Source organism: Lutjanus erythropterus, chromosome 19, assembly GCF_056507025.1.
Source record: "Lutjanus erythropterus isolate fLutEry1 chromosome 19, fLutEry1.hap2, whole genome shotgun sequence".
Classification (NCBI taxonomy): Eukaryota; Metazoa; Chordata; class Actinopteri; order Lutjaniformes; family Lutjanidae; genus Lutjanus; species Lutjanus erythropterus.
The window spans coordinates 15,235,202-15,256,173 of NC_139335.1; the positions used below are offsets into that span (position 1 = coordinate 15,235,202).

At 40.3% G+C, this 20,972-nt stretch overlaps 3 protein-coding genes across 5 annotated transcripts in view; 2 read left to right on the forward strand and 1 right to left on the reverse strand.

Moving 5' to 3' along the window:
* The first annotated feature begins 3,882 nt into the window (after positions 1 to 3,882).
* hmox2b (heme oxygenase 2b) lies at positions 3,883 to 8,692 on the forward strand. 2 transcript variants are annotated; one of them, XM_084743899.1, is made up of 6 exons: positions 3,883 to 4,605; positions 6,765 to 6,881; positions 7,000 to 7,117; positions 7,411 to 7,902; positions 8,038 to 8,161; positions 8,375 to 8,692. In XM_084743899.1, the coding sequence occupies exons 2-6, from the start codon at positions 6,799 to 6,801 to the stop codon at positions 8,500 to 8,502; spliced, it is 945 nt and encodes a 314-aa protein (XP_084600025.1). In that variant the 5' UTR covers positions 3,883 to 4,605; positions 6,765 to 6,798; the 3' UTR covers positions 8,503 to 8,692. The 2 variants fall into 2 exon arrangements, with proteins under 2 accessions (XP_084600025.1, XP_084600024.1); XM_084743898.1 differs by lacking the exons at positions 3,883 to 4,605; positions 8,375 to 8,692 and adding an exon at positions 5,822 to 6,486 and having other exon boundaries at positions 8,038 to 8,202.
* Positions 8,693 to 11,579: 2,887 nt separating this feature from the next.
* dnaja3a (DnaJ heat shock protein family (Hsp40) member A3a) lies at positions 11,580 to 18,510 on the reverse strand. Of its 2 annotated transcripts, XM_084743944.1 has the most exons (12): positions 18,252 to 18,510; positions 16,195 to 16,331; positions 16,023 to 16,106; positions 15,690 to 15,896; positions 15,263 to 15,415; positions 15,036 to 15,183; positions 14,505 to 14,569; positions 14,122 to 14,250; positions 13,913 to 14,028; positions 13,618 to 13,715; positions 12,706 to 12,841; positions 11,580 to 12,418 (listed from the first exon to the last, which is right to left on the reverse strand). In XM_084743944.1, exons 1-11 carry the CDS (start codon positions 18,493 to 18,495, stop codon positions 12,720 to 12,722), a joined length of 1,503 nt encoding a protein of 500 aa, XP_084600070.1. In that variant the 5' UTR covers positions 18,496 to 18,510; the 3' UTR covers positions 11,580 to 12,418; positions 12,706 to 12,719. The 2 variants fall into 2 exon arrangements, with proteins under 2 accessions (XP_084600070.1, XP_084600071.1); XM_084743945.1 differs by lacking the exon at positions 12,706 to 12,841.
* Positions 18,511 to 19,050: 540 nt separating this feature from the next.
* coro7 (coronin 7) overlaps positions 19,051 to 20,972 on the forward strand; it is a 146,888-nt gene continuing 144,966 nt past the window's right edge. Inside the window, exon 1 of the mRNA XM_084743947.1 lies at positions 19,051 to 19,261. Coding sequence (XP_084600073.1) covers positions 19,202 to 19,261 — 60 coding nt within the window. The 5' untranslated portion in view covers positions 19,051 to 19,201. The remainder of the gene's footprint in view (positions 19,262 to 20,972) is intronic.

The following is a 20,972-nucleotide window of genomic DNA, read 5'->3' on the forward strand; positions in this document are numbered from 1 at the left end:
AACCCATGTGGATGCCATAAAATACCCAAAGAACTCTAAAGCTATGTGGACTGTGATATTATACACGTGTTTTGATCTGTTTGCATTTTTAATGTTTATCATGTTGTATACACCATTCTGTTGAGTGCTATTACAGTGGATATATGCATATTTGTTACAGCTGCTGTCTGTGCTATTTGTCCTAATGCTGCTGAACATTTGCCCTCATGGCAGAGAGGATCAATAAAAGGTTTCTCTTAATATGCACAAACTTAGTTCTGGGTTTTGCATGTTGTAGCTAATCCAAGTGAATTAATAAGTGCTTCATGGACAAAAAGAAAATACACATGTCATATGAAAAATGTAGAAATGGGACTTTAAATGATTTTCTTTACTGATTCCAAATTAATCTGGTTCATTGACTTTTTTCACAGCAGACCATTTGACTTATCGTGGCAAGAAAAGCTCAGGTGAAACTAATAACCTTAATGATGTTGCAGTCCAGCAATAATGCAGTTGATGGCGTTGTTAGTCACACCTGTGTTAGACGAGGCAAAATCTTTGCTGGTAAAAAGTTCTGTTTTATTTAACATTTTTTCTCCATGGCTGTGCCTTTTGTGCTGTCTTGAAATTTAAAGCATCAGATGAAAAGGTGAAATGGACCTCCTGTTGCATCTTCTATGAGGCACGATTCTTGATTGATAATCAAGTTCAGTGAACATGGTTGTCAAACATAAATTCTGCTTTGTGTTTTGTCAGATTCTCATACATAAGTGGACAAATTAGCATCCGAAAGGATATAAAGTTCGCCAGTCCTTCGCCCGTCCTCCTCTTCTGTTGAACTGCATCAGTGAGACAGAAGCTCTACCCAAACAGTTTAACGTAATGGCAACAGCTTGCTGGCACTGTTGGAGGGAAGTGAATCATCTTGTTAGCTCATCTTTCCCCCCACCAGCCTCCTGGGTTCAGTAGTGGGGGGTTGCTCTCAGCTGCCCTGCCAACCAAGCATCTGACACTGCAGCCGGCTGCCAGACTGATATCAGGCCCTGACAGTCACACACTCACTCTCATATGCACGTACACACACGCTTTCACACACTACACAGGCAGACTGCACCCAATCATACACTGATGGACAAATCTGCTCAGGGACACAAACACCTTGTAAATAATTCATGAACAGCATGCGTGAATCACATGTACACAAAAACACCTGCAAAAACATGATTAAACTATGATGTGTAATTGACAGAATACCGCAACCGCTCGCTGTTAATAAGATAACACTGAGGAATCTTGTTTTCCAACGTGTCAGGGTTCAGCTGTGGAAAGACGAGGAAGATTCTGGTAGACTTCAGGTGTTTGAGACCTGCTCAGACAAACACCTGGATTCACTCATTTATAATTGCACAGTCCTGTGAGGATAGTGAATCAGTGAAGCTCCGGCCCAGCTTGACCCTTTTCACCTCTCCAACTCTTACACCTTCAGGTTTCTTTGTTTTTTCCTTTTTAAAATGTGCTTGGCTCAACAGTGAACATTTGGCCATGAGATTTGATGTGAATCCAGACACCAAATGCCTCAGTTTAATGTCACAGGTATTAGGACTAAAATGGAAAAATACCAATGTTTTAATATTTGTTGGTTCAAGCCTAATATACACAGACAAATGTGGTGCCTCCTACAAACTGATAGCTTTCTCTTTGCAAATAAAATGATGCACTAATTTAACAAAATTAAGAAATAAACACTAACAGAGATAATTGTATGATGAAACTGATGAGGTTATATAAGAACTATAACTCTGTAATCATTTCAATGCGTCCCCAGAGAGCAACAGACGATGTTGCCAAAGGGTAATTTGTTTAATAACAAAGATTGAGACACATCATGGGGGATCAATTAGGGATACTTCATTTCTGATTTTCTGATTTGCAACAGAACTGAGTAAACTCTGGTGTTATCATTCAATTTAAAAAACAACAACTATGCATTCACTTTCAAGAATGGTGAATGAATTTCTCTGGGAATAAACAAAAACATCTCATGCATTACATAAACAATCAAGTAATAAAATATAATTTTATTTGGCATATTGATATATTCAAACTAAGGAACTGTGTCACAGTCATGCACAACCCTTTTGTGATTTATTTCAGTATTTGCTTGGTCAGAATGTCAACTTGTAGTTGCTCTCTTATAGCCTGCTGATATGATGGTTTTTGTGATGCGTGACATAATCCAGTATTACCACTAAAATATTACAGCACAATAATATTACCAGTAAAATAGCAGTCCTAGTAGGACCGTGTGGATTTAGAAAATGATGTGCACAAAAATCCTTTGCCAATAGATCAATGCTGTTGTCAGGGACCAAGCAGTAAGGCAACGAGGAGAACAGGAATTTGTTGAAAAGAGGGTTTTTATTTACCCAAAAAAATAACACAAAATAATATAAATCAAGAACTTAATAATTAGGCCTATAAACGAGGTCAACAAAATATAACCATACTCAAAAATGACAGCAACAAAACTGTGTTAACTGAACAAACTGACCTAACAAAATGAAATGTGAGGGAACATATATACCGGCTTAGCCAAACCAACTAACACAAAAGGGGAAAACAAAATGGTATCTACTAAAACTAATACACAGAAAAAACAAACTAAACCCAAAAACCCCCTCTGACACGGCTGCAGATGGTACGGCCTGATGAGCTGGCCACAGGATTTAACAGGTTCCACTCCTGTGTCCATTTGTGTGGCCTTGGCCATCACAGCTGTATTTTCAGATGGATCAATACATGGCTCTCAACAAGTGGAAGCACTCACTTTTATAAAGCATATGTTGAGAGCATAGGGCTGAAACCTCAGACAGCATTTGTAATTTATCAGAGCCTATTACCTAAGGAGCCATGTTATTCTGTAAAAGGCTGAATAGTTGTGTGCGCCTGACAGTAGCGCCGTACTACACTGTATACAATGCTTTTCACTGTACCAGAGAGGTGCACTGAAACTCTTCCAAAATGCATACATTACTGAATAAAACATATTGATCAGCCAATCATGAATTTGTTTATCAGCTACTTCTTTCTTCTGTCTGAGGTTAAACATATTCTTTATTATCATCACCACCCAAATGGGATGTTTGGCCTTGTGAGTACCTATATACATAAAGTCTATCTGGATGTAACTCTACAGCATATTCTGCCATGTAATTACATAACATTTTGCTCAGATATTAATCAAACTAATTACATGATACAACTCATAGCAGGTTAAACACAGGTGGTACCAATGATAGTAATTTAGGGTCCATTCCATTCAGGGCAAACAGAGTCAGGGCACTTTTAATATGCATTTTGCTCACTGGAAAGGCTCTGCTACACTAAACGGAACAGGTCCTTAATTAGTAACCCTACTGTTTTATATTAATATTACTATGGTCTATGGCTATGAGTTTCAATGTTTTCTATTAAAATAGAAATAGTAGTTGCTGTAGTGGTAGTAAGCAGCAGTAAAAACTACAATCTCAGCACTTCCTGTGGAGCATCTGATTGCAGCCGGGTGGGGGCGGAGTTGGACGGTCAGTCAGTTCCGTCCCGGAGCTTAGGAACGGGTTGAGAAGGTAACCTCAGATCCGTAAAACATCTCGCGAGAGTGATCATTTTTACCCAAACTATGAAATTTCTCTGATCACTAACCACGTTTTTTCGTTCTGAACCGTAAGAGAATCTTAGATACAAGGTTGTCACATTATTTTACATAATTTTTTCGTACAACGGGTAATATGAAGAAATAACTCGTACAAATCTCGCGAGAGTGTCATAAGTCTAGGGTCCTCATCTAGACAGGACTAGATAACTTCCATGGAGCAGCCGGTTGGGGGCGGAGTTGGACGGGCAGTTCCGTCCTGATCTCCAACCTGACTTGTAGTGAACCTCTGTGCAGTGGTGGGGTGACGGTTTGTAATGCCTATACGATACCAAAGCTTTCTAACCCATTAGTACACATCGTATAGGCGTATAAACGTGTCGAGTCCGCAATGTAATGTAACGCTGCTCGTCAAATCTGAAGTTTGTTAGCTTGTTGAAATGCTAGCTAGCTGTTAGCCAACTTAGCTAGCGTCGTCCAGCAAAGTTAGCTGTTGTTTCCAAACTGGTGCTCCTAGCAAGTCAGGTGCTACAAGCAATACGTTCATTTATATTTCGTCGAAAGTGAGATTTCCGATTACAGAACTGAATCAATACACTTAAAAAAACAACTCGCCTAATACAACACCAGCTAGCGATATGTACTGTTTCTTCTTTGAGACTTCTGGTAAACGCCAGACGGCCTGTGCTGTGTTAACTATATGAGCTGCTTTTTGTTTTGGTTGTGTTCACATAGTTCAAGCCTGCATGTTGTTTAAAGCAGCCTGTCTGATGTAAATCAAGTCAGGCCCTGCCAGACAGTATCAGCTCTCACTTTCACATTGCCTTATCTTCCTCTAAGGTCAAAGGCTGAAAGCAGCTGTATTCACTGACAGAAGACATCTACCCTTGGACCATCATCTCAGGGACAACAGCTACGGTGAAGTGGGGTGATATCACCCCCCTTTTCCTGATCTGACCTCTGCTGCCTCTTGGGTAAGGCTCATATAGGATACTTAAACTGAATATACACCTCTTGTCTAGCTGTTTTTTTTAGCTTGCTCTTGAAGCACGGAATTGCCTTAATAATGAAATTGAATTATAAAGTAAAATTATGCAGATAAACGTTAATAACGGCCTTAATTTGCTGTTGACTGAAATCGACGATTTACTGTGATTTTGTTCTGTTTATGCTAATTTCAGTGTCTTTTGCCCGTTACTCTGGATACCATATAATTAATGGAACAAATCACCAGATTTTTGCCAATACACAGGTCTATCAAAGCTGTGTCAGAGCTTTGTTAAAGGGCTGGGCAATATGCCAGTATCATATTGTATCGCAATATGGGACTAGATATTGTGATACATTATATCATAATATGACAGACTTATTGTCTTTTACTGGTTTTAAAGGCTGCATTAGAGTAAAGTTGTCTTTTTTGAACTTACCAAACTGTTTTAGCTGTTCTGTTATGTGTTTTTACCGTCTTAATCATTATACTTATAATTATTTATCAAAAAAATTGGGTTAATATTTTGTGAAAGCACCCATAGTCATCCCTAAAATATTGCTGCCATATTCATATTGAGGTATTTGGTCAGAAATATTGTGATATTTTAGTTTGTCTTTATCAATCACTGATTAATCACTTGAGGTGCTTCCACCCCTTGGAGTATACAATATGTCTTCAGGTACAACAACGTGATATATATTACTATATATTGACAAAGACCTGGTGAGCCAATAAGTTTAGGAAAATTGTAATATTATAACTAATAGATCACTACATGCGCAAGTTTACTTTTTTGTGCTATCAGTACAGTGAAGATAGATAACAACACTGCTATCTAGTGGTTGGGGGTTTAAAGACTACACATGTATTTGCATGTATCAATACATCACTATACAGTGTTTATGAGAATTTATACAATATCACAAAATATGATATTGGGATACCTATGCGTATTGATATTTTCTCACTCGCCTTGTACATGTTGCTCCTGCGTGTCCTGTGTTGTTATTGTTTTGGTGTACAACAACAGTACAGTTGTACAGACCTCTAGAACCACAGGGAACACTGCAGATTGATATTGTTGTTGTTGTTGTCTGTTGTTTTGTCTGAAAAAGCAGCTGTACATTGTTGGCACACATTGGTACAAAAAAAGTCACTGAACACTGTCTGGTTTTGCTGTAAGCCAAATTTTAGGCAGGACAGTAGAGACTGAACTTAGGGCTTGAATGAGCACTTTTTTAATACCATAATTAGATGGTATTATATTGTTTAAACATGTGGTAGTGAAGTAATAATGCTTTTAACTACCTTACAATATACATCATATTGGGGAATTGGTTTTCCCAATCCACATCTGACCCTTCAATAAGCTCCATCCTCCTCAATTACTGTTGCTAGGCCTGTCAAGCTTTCCACTCTGGCACTGCACAGATGCTGTTTACAGTGATAACGGTGGCACACAATGATAAAGGCTCCACGGCTGAAAAGGTTTTGTGTGGTTTTCTGCTAGACGTTATCAAGTTAAAGGCTTGTTATCTGATGATATTAGTCCTGAGTATGACCCTCTTTTCTTTATACAACGGTGGCAGATTTAATATTGAAATTTGGAGTAATTGTTGAAACACAAGGTCTTTGATTCCACAGAGAAGTAAATAAAAGCACTTTCTCATTTCTGGTTGACGACTGGATTTTCTCAGCTGAAATGATAACTCTTGCTGGCAGTTTTCAGAAGTGTAGCTGGCTAATGTGAGCTGATGCTAATGCTTAACCTCCTTGACTGAGCTGAGAAGTCCATCTCCAGTGGACTTTTTAATGTTTCCATCTGATACTTTTTAAAACAAGAACCCCATGAAAGTGTAAATATGTAAGTTGAGCAGATAAAAACAAAGTTTAACCCATTCCCCGCATGTGTGCTGTTGCGTTTTTGAGAGACTTCAAAAATTAATTAAATCAATCGATTTTCAACAACCCTAAATCATAAACAAATTGCTGTTGTATACTGTATGCCTTACAATCTTTAGACATTATATTTAAAGATCAAATTCACCTTTTTCAAGAGTCACTAAATGTGAAGCTGAAATATGACTGATGCCATGTAATTTGTAAAAAACATAAATATAGTGCTACTTTCGCTGATTCTAGGGTGAACTAACTGGCAGACAGGAACACACCAGTCATGTCAACAGAGAAGATGGAGACATCAGCAAGTGTGTCCAATGGAGAAAAGCCTGTATATGAGGAAAAAGAAGACACCCTCAGGTAAACCTCATATTGCATTGTAGTATTGTACTTGTCATTTTAAACGGTGAACAAGACAAAAAATTGTGTTGCTGTCCATCTGTCAAAAAACACAGCATCTATTTTTCTCTTTCCATAGCCCTGAGGATCTGTCTGAGATGCTGGCAGCAGGGACCAAGGAGGTTCATGAAAAGGCTGAGAACACCCAGTTTGTGAAAGACTTCCTCAGGGGACGCATTCGCAAAGAGCTCTTCAAGGTCAGTCTCGAGAAAATCAGGAAGAATTTTTTTACACTTCAAACACAAAAAAATGCACAAAAACATCCACTGATTGGTCCAGTAGTATTCAAGATTAGTTGCAAACAAGCTGCAACACATTGGTCACACACACACACACACACACACACACACACACACACACACACACACACACACACACACACACACGCACACCTGGTGGAGATAATAAACATGATAAAGAGAAAAAGAAGACAACTGGAAAAAGGAGACAGGCTGAATTACTTTGTAACCTTTCTGTCTTGTTTCTTCAGCTTGGTGCTGTGGCACTGTACTATACATATTCAGCCATGGAGGAGGAGATTGAAAGAAACAAAGACCACCCCCACTTTGCGCCTCTGTATTTCCCTGCCGAGCTGCACCGCCACGAAGCCCTGGCCCGTGACCTTGAGTACTTTTATGGCCCCGACTGGCAGAGCCAGGTCAGCTGCTCCCAGTCCACCCAACGCTATGTGGACCGTATTCATGAAGTGGGGCGGGAGGACCCAGTGCTGCTGGTGGCCCACGCCTACACCCGCTACATGGGGGACCTGTCTGGGGGCCAGGTACTGAAGAAGGTGGCGCAGAGGGCCATGAAGCTGCCGCCCACAGGGGAGGGCCTGGAATTCTATCAGTTTGATGCCATCCATAGTGCCAAAGCATTCAAGCAGCTGTATCGCAGTCGGATGAACGAGCTGGAGCTGGACATGGAAACAAAGAGGAGGCTGGTTGACGAGGCTGTCAAGGCCTTCCATTTCAACATGGAGGTAAGAGGCCAAAACAGACTTTCAGACAGATGTTCAGAAAATCCAAAAACAGACAGTCTGGTTGTTTTATCTATGAACAGTTTCTGGATGTGGAGTGTGCAACAAGCTTTACATAATGCACGTTTGTGCTGGCAGGTGTTTGAGGAGTTGGAAGAGGTCGGCAAAACCATCCAGGAGGATGTTTTAGATGCTGGCATGCCCGTCCATGGAGCAATGGGTGGAGACATCAGCAAGTGTCCCTACTATGCCGCCAAAATGGGTATACATTTACACTTCTTAAACTGAGTACAAGTCAAAAGGGATTTGCAATCATTGCATTTTGTTTTTATTTACGTTCAACACAGCATCCCAACTGTTTTGGAATCGGCGTTGTATAAATTACATTAAACTCATGATAAAGCTTGTATAAAGTCATGGTGAGGAGCTTGTGTTAAGTTTGTTTTCTAATGTTTGTGCTCCTTCTGTGTCACAGCTGCATCGGGTGGAACAGCTTATGCCTGTCAGCTCGCTATGGCCGTACTGCGACACCCAACAGGACAGGTCCTGTTTGCTACTTGGTTTGCTGCTCTGGCCGGATTGGCTGCGTGGTATCTGATGTGATCCGGCTATCGCCCTGACACTCTGCTGCTCTGAGAGAGAGGCGGGGGAAACGTAGAAGGAAGGACAGTAAGGAGACCAGAAAATTCCTTCAAATTGTGGACAGTTTCATAGTTTTCACACATTATAAATGGCTCAGAGTTTGTTTTATCATATGTTTGCTAACCATAAAGTCATCAACTACATCCATCCATTAAGCTACACCTTGTCACAGTTCCTCCTCCTGCCTTTTTATTTCACTACCTCCTTTACACTGTCCCTCCATCCTGTGTCCATGTTCCAGTGTGTTGGGTTCCATTTCAGAATATTTTCTGTAGCTGTTTTCTGATTTTGATCATGAAGGCACACATTGCGAATATCTAATTAGTTGTGAAATGTCATCCTCTGGAGCTGCCAGATTGATGGAGCCTGGTGCCCATGTATAAACTAATTGGTTATACAGTGCTAAATTATTTAATATTGATGAAGGAATTAGCAAGATGAATCCACAGTTAGCTAAAACATGCTATGCGTAACATGTGCATAGCATGTTTTAGCTGAGTATAATGGCACAGTAGGTTTTTGCTAGGAAGACTGCTGTGTTGATTTGAATGAGGCCTTTGTATTTTTGCATCAAAAGATCTTAATTTGACCAGACATAGAAAGCATGAGTTAATAATGAAACAGTGAAACATTGGTTGCAAACTGTAAACTTGCAGATGTCTCAATATACTGTATATTTTTCACCAAGCGTAATGTGAAAACAGTGCATTGCACAACAGTTATGTTCTTATAAAGTCCATTATCACATTTCATGATTTACACATACATGGCCTCAAATGTTTCCAAAAAGTTTGTCTACGTGTGCTGTGAGACCGGTGATGGGACTCAAAAGCTTTTTTTTTTTTTTCAAAATATAGCACACCTACACTTTATCAAGTGTATGATCAGTAAACAGATACTAGTGAATATAGTGAATATAGCGAATATTTGAATCTCTACTGATGCATGTTCAGATGTACTATTTCTGTTTTGGAATTATGCGATCAGGCATCTTGTATTTCTGAAAAAACTGCCTGTTGTCAATTTAAATGCATATAGCTAAATTATCTGAGATGAATGACTCATTGTTGATTTAGTTTTACCTGCCACAGGAGCCTATATTAGGACAAGGGTGTTGACAGAGGTGATTGCAGCTGTTTAAAAGGAAATTGTCTTTTTATAATATTAATGGTTTATCTACATGAAGACTAAATGAGTCAGAGTCTTGAGGTTTAGGATGAATTACTTCAGGTTAGGTACTTAGATACTGACATAGATAGGACCTTCAGCACCTCAGCTCTTATGTATACATTTATCACTAAAACTGTTGTAATCATTATTCATATGCTCCATACTGTATGTTAGGGAGAACATTCCCATTGGTGCACACTGGTTTTTTTTCCCCGACTTAGAAAAGGAGGAATATTTTGTGCAGTGTGTACTGTATGCAGTGCAATTGAAGTCATATTTATCCTGACACAGTAGTTACATTATATTAACTTTGCTTTATCTTCTCAAGTAGTTTGTGTTGTTCTTTTTTCCTTTGCTGGAATTTGTTGGTGACAGAGTACCAAAGGAAACCTGCTGAAAAGCACTTCAACCAGGTTCCTGTGCTGTTTGTATTTGCACAACACATTACACATTATGGATGTATAGTATTCCTTCATTAGCAGAACTCATTCAGGATAACAGCTGTAGTGCAGCTGTTTGATCACATACATGCCAACCTAAGTGACGATGTGTATTTTAATTTGAGAGTCTCAGGTTCATGTTGCAGTCAGATGGCAATACACTGTGTTGCATATAAAGGACTAATACAGAGACTGCCCTAATATACTCCTGCAGTATAATGCCTGTGTGTTATTTTTGATGCTAGCTTGATGTGTCAAAATGTTACAGTATTTTTTGACATACTGTATTGAAGGGATGTATACTTGAATCTCAGGAGTTCAGGTAGTTTTGGTCATTGATTAAACCTTAAGTTCAAGTGACGAGTGGGATGCACGACTAATTCATGTTGATTTTGAATTCTCTTGAATTTTCATTAACTGCTCTTAATCCCTTTGTGTATCTAACTGGATAAAGCTTTATTAGTGACTTACTAGAATAATCTAATTGTGTGAAAGTGAAAATCCAGGAGTATGTTGTGTTGTCTATAATGAAATAAATTCTGTTTTCCTGCCCATGCTGCGATAAAGCTGATTCATTTGGACTGGTTATTTTGTCACACTGAAAGACTAAATAGAGGATTATCTTTCATGCATGCTTAGTTAGTTTCTTGTTCTTTTAAACCCGCTAACAGATGGAGTCTGTCAACCAAAGAGACACAGATTAATTCATAAAAGCTTTCAACACTACTGTCAGTGCTACGTAACTAATATTAAATGTAGAATTCACCACTTTCTGTGAACTCTTGTTTTAACTGCATACTTTTCTAATGTAGGATGAGGGTATTTAGCAAAGGCTCTGTGAATTTATCCTTTGTTTAGGTCTTCACTGAGCCCTTATCCTGCAAGGAGTCTAAATCATAAATAATCTAAGAAAGCCATTCCCATTCCCCACCCAAACCCTTAACCACGACTCTAATCAACACGAAAGACTAATTGTACAAGTGACAACAGGTCACCAAATAGGGTGTAACACCCGTTAGAGAAGGTCAGATAAATGAAGAATAACATAATTTAAATCCCATGGTTTTATTAGTTCTGATTGTTTTTAAAAATTACTCACAAATATTTGTAGTCATTCAAACTTGTAAAATTGAAACTAAAAACATTTTATTTTTCATGACCTCTTAAGGCCAACACTTTGGGAATCACTGATCTAAACTTTAAATCTAGCAATTTCATTTAATTTTTTCTTCACAGAATGAATGAAATGCTGACATACTATAGGCTTGTATATCATTTTTTCTTATACTCCTTTAAGTAAAGAAGGCTTCATACCCCCCGCAATGCTTTGCTGCCCCCTAGTGGATCCCCAGATTGGGAAAGAGTAGTCTGGATGGAGTCAAAACACGCTGGGTGGTATTTCTTTAGTGATTTGTATAAAAGAGAGGATTTTCCCATACTATAGCTTTATTTAGATGTACAGTATATCTCTTCTATATGACACATTGATGCAACTGTATGATCCACAACTGTCTATGTACAAATGTAATGTAGGTGCAGCAGAACTCCAAGTGAATTCATAATGTAAAGGGTTAAGAGAAGGACAGAGTCCATGTTCACAGTTCAGGGAAGATAGAACCAATCAGAGACAGGAGACTGACTATCCACTGTAGACACACATCTACACTGTCCAACACTTAAACTAAAAGGTAAACATGTACTACACTTAGTCTGGTGATGGACAGCCTGTTAGGACCGACAGCACTGAGAGTCATTAGAGGAAATTGAAGCATTCATGAAAACACAACTGATGCATACAGAGCAAAAGGATTAATAACAGCAGGTTCATTTAATCCCAAATAAAACTGTCAATACAATAATTTATTTCTGTGCACATGGACTCTGTTATCACCATTGTGTTTTCTTATGGTGACAAACAGAAAACCAACGAGCACTAACTGCTATGGTAATGAAAAGTCTTTGCTACCCAAATGGCCTCCTTGGACAGTTGACAGAGAGGTGACTGGCGCACTGGAACATCCTCTTGACTGTGGATTCACTTTGGCAGAAGAACAGATTAGATAATCCTTGACCTTATTCACTGCAGGGCTGGCTGGGTAGGTCCGCAATGATCCATCCAGAACCTTTGTGGGACTCATCCAACACCCACTACTCCTCCAACTCCATCACCTGTCCCTCTATAGTGTGGCTGTTCTCGCTTTACGCTCCCGTCCTTTCTGCCATCTGATCTACTGATGAAGCTTCTCAGTTCCAGGATGACCTTTTACCTTTAAGAAGGAAAAAGAAAAAGTTTTTAAAGTGGAGTCTTGGCAAATTTAACCCTTTTTAAACTGAGCTGACCAGGCAGCCCCAGTCTGACTGCATATAAAAGATGCAGACTAGACACTGAGGATACCCCAGACTGAATGCAGGTGTGTATGCGTCACTGTCTTTAAGTGACAGCCACAAACCAGATAATGAAAAAAAAATCAAGTGTTGCATAAGGCATCACATCTATTTTGTGAAGGGCAGAACGAGAACAGAAAAAGTGGCGTGGGAGAAACACCAGTCCTACCTGGTTTGTGGCTGTCAGGAAGAACTAAACAATGTCTTTAATTTGGAGAAGAAGCCCCCCTCTTGTTTCAACTCTCCTTCCTCCTTGTCATGCCCGCTTTGCCCTGCCTCAGACGGCTTACCACTGCTGCCCCCACCTGGACAGAGATGAACACTGCATCAGCCAGGGTTCCCACTAAGTACAGCTAAACCCCATTTTAGCAGATCAGAGATGCCAGCTCTTTTTTAGGTACCTTGTACAACCTTTTGCAATTCAATACAACAGGTCTACCATAACATCGATCTTTATGAAGTTTATAAGGCTGGCTTTACATTGTGAAACTTTCACACAGCTTGTTGCAGGTTGCATCAAACATACTTTCCATGCACGTCATTGTAACTACGATATCATCTTTCTATCTTATTTCATATAATTTTCTTGCCAAATAATATAAATTTGGATGTGCTGTATCACTCAACACTGAGTTGTGTGAAAGTTTCACCATGTTAAAGCCAACTTAATGATCTGTTTTTGTTGCCTTTGTTGGAAATGTGTATTACAGAGGTCACGGTGAAAGGTGGTATTGTACTGGACTGCATTATATTGAGAGGTGTTTCTAATTTTTTGTTCTCCCCATTTTCATACATGTGAGGGGAGCAGAATATTAGAATGACCTCTAAATATAATGCAGTCCAGCGCAACACCATCAGAAATACAGGACCTTAGTGATAAAAGATAATTTAATGAACATCTCTCGGACAGTCGACAACAAAAACAGAACATTAAAGGCATCACAAAAATCAACTTTATGGATCACATGAGACTGTACAGGTATACCAAATTCAGTGGACACTGACTGTAAATCAAGGAAAACAACAGGACTACAGAGAAGGAGAGGTAAGGTAAGGTTTTTGAGTGAGGTAGCCCACTTACCTGTGGTGGTGGCAGTGACACCATTCACCGTCCCCTCCACATCTGTCTCGTCCTCAGCATAACTCATTAGGAGAGCTCTTTGTCTGTCGGTCAGTGTCCTACACAGGAAACAACAACATCTTATGATCCTTGTGATTGGGAACACAGCTTTTATCCCATTTCTTCTAGACTACAACGAGTCATTGTATTCTATCACACGGCCATTTCATGTCCCTTTCTGATGTAAATGCAGGGGCTGGAATTTTTACTGAAGCAAAAAAGATGAACAAGTGTGTCTTTGTCTGTGGAGTCTTACTTGGGTACTTTTATTTTGACATGAACATAATGGTCTCCGAAGCCGTAGCCACTGATACGAGCGATTCCCTTCCCTGCCAGACGAATCCTCTGGTCTGTCTGGATGCCAGCAGGGATCTGAAGACGGGGACAATCAGTCATTTATCACACTGTAGGTGTTTCAAAAGTTTCCCCATTAGAGGAACACTAAGAATGTGTGTGTCTACTTACTGATAAGTTTAGTGTTTCATAAAGGCCTTGTGTCCTGGCTGTGCCGCCCAGGACAGCTTGTGCCACAGAGACAAGGAGGTCAGAGTGGATGTCTGCACCGTCCCTCCTGAACGTGGGACTTTTTTGGACCTGCACACCAACCCAAAAACCATCACAATCATCATACACAACATCAAAATGTCCAAAAAGCAGTGCACACGGTTAATAAGAAGGCAAAGAGCTCAGACAGCTCAATGCCTCTTACTAGTCTACACACAAGACAAGACAAGACAATCCTATTATAGCAGCTCTGAGGTGAACTTGCACTTCATGGGGAGCTTGTTTATTTCTGGATTTTTTGTGAGATCAGTACTGAAACCTACAGCGCTGATATAGATACTCACCCTAAATGTGATGAAGATCTCCTTCTTACCAACTGGCATTCTGACTGTCTGACCATCCTCCACTCCTTAAAGCAAAAACAAACACCATCTACATTAGAGTTAACTGTAAATATCAATATTTTTAGTATGAAACCATCACTACCTTTAGGGTTAAAAGGTGGGCAGAAGAATGGTCAGCCTGACTTGACACTCGAAAGATTTTGGGGAGTATTTTTACACTTTCACATTAATATGCAAGGTTAGGAGGCAAAAAATAAGCAAAAAAACAAATCAAACTTAAAGGCAACGTGCAGATTCTACTTTTAAACATGTCTGCAAGCTGCAAAAAATGTGGACTTTGTGGATCATACCAGAAAAATCTCTTTCGCTCTTGATTTTACAGATAATTAAAACTTGCAACATTTAGAAAATCAGGAAAATCTTCAGCAGAGCAGACAGTAGCTGCTTCTGAGTATGGCTGCGTGACTGTCCACACTCTTATCTCATATGTAAGAAAAAACTGTAAGGATGGACAGTGAAGTTTAGACTGACCTGCAGGCACAGGAACCATCACAGCCTTTTTCTGTTTGGTCTGTCCCCTCCCACGGCAGGAGCGACAGGGGTCAGAGATGACTGAGCCTTTGCCACCACAGTGGCGACACGTGGAGCGCATCACAAATGGGCCCGTGTTCACGGTCTCCTACAGCGGAGACAACACACGTCTTTAGTAACACAACACAAATACAATCTGAGGAAAGGCGGCGTGTCAGAGATCTTACCATGCCGGAGCCGTTGCAGTAGTGGCAGTGCTGGACTTTGGTGCCTGGCTCGTGGCCTTTACCATCACAGCGCTGGCATGTTGCGTCTATGTTAACGGAGATCTCTTTGTTGACTCCCTTCGCTGCCTGAGTGAATGTCAGCTCCATGATGTACTGTGTTGAAAAAACAGAGGTAGCTGCAAATCCATCACTCTGAATACACGAGGATAAAAATGACCAGATGAGCTTTAAATAGCTAAGGCCCTCCTTGGCTTTCACTTTCACTCATATTTTAGAAGCAGAGGAGGTGTTTCTGGCACAATTTCACAAGGTAAAACTCCAGAAACATATATTATAAAGCACAAATATTGCTTTATTATCTAGCAATAAAGTTGTTATATACAAGTGTTACTGGAGTTTTACCACTATTTTACAAGATCCCACTTACCTCCTGTGGCTGATCAAATATGGCGTTGAAGTCTCCAAAACCACGACCTCCAGAGAATTCCCCAAAGATCTTGCGGAAGAGCTCCTCTGGATCCACGCTGCTGGTCTGTCCAGTCCAGTAATGGTGCCCTCCACCAGCCTGACCAGCATCAAAGCCCGTCGAGCCATATGCATCGTACTGCTTCCTCTTCCCTTCGTCACTCAGGATCTGAGAGAAACACAGAGCAAAGTTTCAGAAGTCTGTTTGTAATTCTAATGAGACTCTTTAAAGTGGGAGAGATGACAAACACAATAGATGTGTCAAGTGAAAGCTTGAAAAAAAAAAAGACTGAACCTCATAAGCTTCAGCCAGCTGAGCAAATTTTTCCTTGGCTTGTGGGTCATCTTTGTTGGTGTCAGGGTGATACTTTTTGGCCATCTGAGGGACAACAAACACAAACACTCTGTCAACTACTGTGATGATTGGTTATCTGAGAGCCAATACAAGCTGTCAGGCAGCAGCAGACCTGGTAGTAGGCTTTTTTGATCTCTTTCTGGGTTGCTGTGCGAGGTACACCAAGGATCTGGTAAAAGTCCTGCTTGCTGCTAGCTGGGGCACTTGTGTGAAAGGATAGTGTGCAGACAGCATGGGGCAATTTCATACCTGAAAAGGGTCAAAACAAGGTACAAGGGTAAGTACATACCATTAAGAAAGGTAGAGCTGCATTATATCTGCATTCAGGTTTCAGGCACAAAATAATGATTTACTATTGACTGGCTGGTGAAATTTAACATTTATCTGTCAGTTAAAGTACGCTGACTGTAATTATATATAATTTTGTCCATATTGCCCAGTCCTAACTGTGCAGTTCTGCCATGGTATAACAGCTGAATTGCCTTATTTTACAGTGAGTGCTATATTGACTGAGAAAGCTGAGCTCTCCTGCCGTGCTGGCAGAGCCTACATGTAGAAGTCTGCATTGCATGATCCCCCCCAGGGATCAATAAAGTATTTCTAATTCGAACTGTGTGCAAGTTTCTGACATCCAACCCCACATTATCATCACCTAGCCTTTAGTTATTACTTTGATGATTAATCATTAACATTCAAACTTTTGGCCAACAATCGATTAATTGCTGTTAAGAATTTAACCAATTTAATCATGGTTTGGTTTGGGCTGCCTTGTTATTCTAGAAAGGGCAGTAAGAGCATCCAATTTGACACTGTCTTGTTTGACAGAGACATGTGTTGAATAAGGACAGATGGACAAGAGCAGCAGTTTGAGTTAAGTCTTGTTGTTTGATTATTCTGTTCATTTAATATATTTAATAAATGTTGCACAAAATTAATGTGCTGCTGGAATTGTTCAAATAAAACTTGAACTGAGAAAAAGACATGTGATGTGTATCTTATTAGTTATCAGTGATTAATCAATTAACATTTTCAGTTAAGGGTAAATGTACAAACCCTTGCCAGGACACAACATTAGATAACAAAAATACTTATTTAGCATACCTCATGGCTACCCAGAGGCAGAGATTAGAAATCCAAGTTGAAACAGCCCATAGTTCTTCCTTAACACCAATGACATCACTGTGACATCACTGGATGCAGGAAGCACCACGGATTTTGCAGCAGGAGAACTCAGCTTTCTCAGTCGATATAGCAAACTCTGAGGACTTTCTCTCCTCAACTGACTACATCTGCCATCAACACTGACTGGACATCCACCTGAAAAGTGAGGAATTTTCCCTTTAACCCACCCTGCATGAAGAAATTAAAAACACAACTGTTTGTGGTAAGGTGTTAGAGAGATGACTAGTTGGACTGACATTACGACTAGGTTAAGGTAAGGGGAAACACTATGTCATAGACTTTGATGGGTTATAGAATATGATGATGCACTGGTATTTTTTTAACATCTAACACTGAGAAATAGCAACAATAACATACAAAAAACAGAAAACAATAATGCCAGGAAATCATAACAAAGAGAAATCATTGATCAGTTCGTGCTATAAAAATGTTATAAGGGGCGTGTAAATTTAATGTTTATACACCCTTTTCTTGTTTTTCTTATTTCTAGAATATAGGATCAAATTACTGTATCGTTTGACTTCATTTTCTAATGTTAAGAGAGATAGTTTATAGTTGGAAATTTTAGATTTATACATATGTACTTTTATATGTAAAAGGATCAAACTGATACTGTGGTATTTACTTGTGTTACAGAAAGAGTATGTTAAAAGGTCAAACAACACATTTTCATCGGAAAGTGGAAATTCAGATTCATGATAGTGGGAAAGTAACACTAGCTTTCCTCTCCTTGCAAATTCAACTGGATGACTGCAAACCAAAGTTAGCTAAACTGATTGCATCACATTACTAACTATCTCTCTATTTGTAAGAGCAAACGCGTTTCTAACAAAGCCCCATCTTATCTGTAATGTCCGCCTGAGATCTTATCAAGCTAAGTTAATTTAGTTGTTTAACACTGCGTCACTTAGGAAAACTGTAATTACAACAACTTTAGCCTAGCTTAGCCTAGCCTAGGGCTAGCCATATGGCTAGTACAGCACTCACCTGACAGCCCTCTCAATGTCAACGCTTTCCCTGCTCCACCACACATCAGGTCCCCTCCCTGCCACAGTTTCTTCGCTCCCAGTGTAGAGACACTCCGGGCCCCTCCATGGCCAGCGCAGACAACGGCACCGGCGGTCCTGCGATGTCCAGAGGACACGATGACAGTAATCCAGCGTGAGGAGCAGCGAGCAGCCGAAGACGCCATCATTCCTCCACTGGCCGCTGTTTCGGACACATTGCGCATGCCCGAGCCGAGGTAGGTGGGTTTGGCCTAGAAAGGAACCCCAGACCCGTGAAAGATCTCGCGAGAGTAATAATTTCAACCCAAACTATGATCTCTCTTTAGCTCTAGTCGAGTGATTTTGTCCCTAAACCTAACCAGACCTTAACCACAGTGTTGTCACGTTATAAAACATAATTACGTCATACAACGCGCACAATAAAACAACAAAGCGTACAAATCTCGCGAGAGGCAGGGGAGAAGGGTTCCCTTCTAGACGCAACCGAGTGGGCGTCACTGAGGTCGTAAAGATGTTCTGTTTGAGTCAAGATGATGCTCTCTGAAGAAAAACGAGTCACAAAAGTTTAGCTTAAATGGCAGGGTTCCTATTTTATAAACTCGCCTCAAGTAGCTGCAACAGATAACAATTGAGACAGACTAAAAGTATTCAAACATTACAAGTTTCATTGTTCAAACGAGCATCACAAGTGTCAACTCAGAAAAGTGTGCACATGTTTTAATAACCGGGGTAGCACGTGACAATCAGGGTGAGCTCCAGTCTTGGTTTTGAAAGGGCGAACTCCGCCCAACCAGCCAACTCCGTGGAGCAAAGCGAGCAAACACCGCGCGGCCAAACTGAACTGTCAGCTGTAGCAGGAGTCCTCTGCCGAGTACCAACCAGCTCGACAGAGACACCCGGAAGGCACGAAAGTCAATTTGAGAGGGCAGCATGAATCGCTTTAAGACCTCCAAATTCAAAAACACCACTCCGAAAATTGCCAAGAAAGATGTGAGTAGCTCCGAGAGTCTGGGTATAGCCTAGCTAATATTAGCATTGGTTATTAGCTGTGCTACTTAAGTGGTGGTTTTGGGGGAACGCCTGCCTGCCTGCAAGGGATGTTGAACTTCCTGCATCTGGAGGGCTGCATAGTATTGAGAGAACTAAACGAAAATCTGAATACACACACTAGTATTTACGCGAGTGTTGGCTACTAGTGAAACTGTGTCACATGTGGCTGCATAAAGCTGCTAGCCTTCATCGGACGTTGTAGTGACGCCCAGCATCATGTCATTATTTTATAAATGACTTACTCTTCTCGTTGCTTTTCAATAATCATGTGGTATTACACGATTTGTGACTGTCCACTTGGAGTTAGCTTGGATTTGCACAGATTTGATATGTCAGCCCAAAGGCAGGGATGAAAATTTGAATGGCAAATGCGATAATATGTTACTGTCATGATGCCTAGTTGGAAAGAAGCGACATGTCTGGACGGGACTGGAGTGTCTTGCATACAAATCTACAATTTTCCTCGTCCCCTCGACCCATTTGGTTCAAGTTGCTTCGCCTGCAGCTCTCCTTGCTGAGGTGGATTATGTAATCCACTACCTTGTTTTTACTGAGGCAGGAAAATGCCTGGCATGCACGTACAGAGACAGTGGATGGTCTTTGTATCTCTCAAATCTCTGCGCAGGATCTGAGACAGCAGGTGGTGCTTTGCTGCTGAAAATGTTAAAGGGACAGTTCACCCCCCAAATAAAAAAAAACATAATTTTCCTTTGGCCTGTGGTGCAGTTTATCAATCTAGATTGTTTTTATGTGAGTTGTAGAGTTTTGGAGATATCAGCTGTAGAGATGTCTGCGTTTTCTCGAATATAATGGAGCTCCAAAAATTACAACAGCTACATCTCTTTCCAGAAACCATGACCCAGTTATCCAAGATAATTCAGACCTTGAAATGAGCAGTTACACATAGGAACTTTCTTTCTACTGAATTACACCTACCAACCACAACACCTTATGGAAGCCTGCATCTACTCATAGACAAGAGGCTCATGCTCATGACAGTGCAGGATGCAAACACTGATGGTGTCTTCCTCAGCTGAGCTTTAACAGGACTCTCAAAAAATGTTGTTTCGCCCGGGAGTGGTGCCTATATCCTGTATTACACAGAGTGTTGTGCGCTTAATATGCATTCTTGTCGGCTCACTTTGGGTCATCTCATCACTTTTGGGATAAGCTAGCAAAAAAAAACTTTACTTAAAAAGTTGTTTAGTAAACTAAGTTTTGCCTTTATTCCAATATTAAACCTTCAAGAGTCCTGACGCCTGACTGTAATTTCACCTAGAAATTAATCTTAATTTTTTTTATCATCAGTTTAAGAAGACAGGCTTAGATTTTGGGTCACTGTACTGCTACAACTGTGACTTGAGTGAACTCTGTCTCATTTAGTTTGTCTCGAGTGTGTCTCGAGTTTACCAAATAATGCTAAAATGTATTGACAAAATGGAAGTGTGGGGTCTCTAATCTGATATCAGTGTAGTAGTCAGGTCTGAGGATTATCTTGAATATCCAGGTTATGATTTCTGTAAAGAGACATTGCTGTTGAGTTTTTCAAACGATTTTTGCCACGTGGAGCACCACAAGCCTTCTAGTTCCATTATATTTGAGAGAAGGCAGATATCTCAAAAATATGTAACAACAGATCACTGACTGTGGC

Coding starts and splice junctions, on each gene's coding strand:
- hmox2b (XM_084743899.1), top strand. CDS start 6,799: ATGTCAACAGAGAAGATGGAGACATCAGCAAGTGTGTCCAATGGAGAA. Junction 6,882..6,999: donor GAAAAAGAAGACACCCTCAG/GTAAACCTCATA, acceptor CTCTTTCCATAG/CCCTGAGGATCTGTCTGAGA. Junction 7,903..8,037: donor CCTTCCATTTCAACATGGAG/GTAAGAGGCCAA, acceptor TTGTGCTGGCAG/GTGTTTGAGGAGTTGGAAGA.
- dnaja3a (XM_084743944.1), bottom strand. CDS start 18,495: ATGCGCAATGTGTCCGAAACAGCGGCCAGTGGAGGAATGATGGCGTCT. Junction 16,332..18,251: donor GACATTGAGAGGGCTGTCAG/GTGAGTGCTGTA, acceptor GACCCTTTTCAG/GTATGAAATTGCCCCATGCT. Junction 15,897..16,022: donor AGCTGGCTGAAGCTTATGAG/GTTCAGTCTTTT, acceptor TGTTTCTCTCAG/ATCCTGAGTGACGAAGGGAA.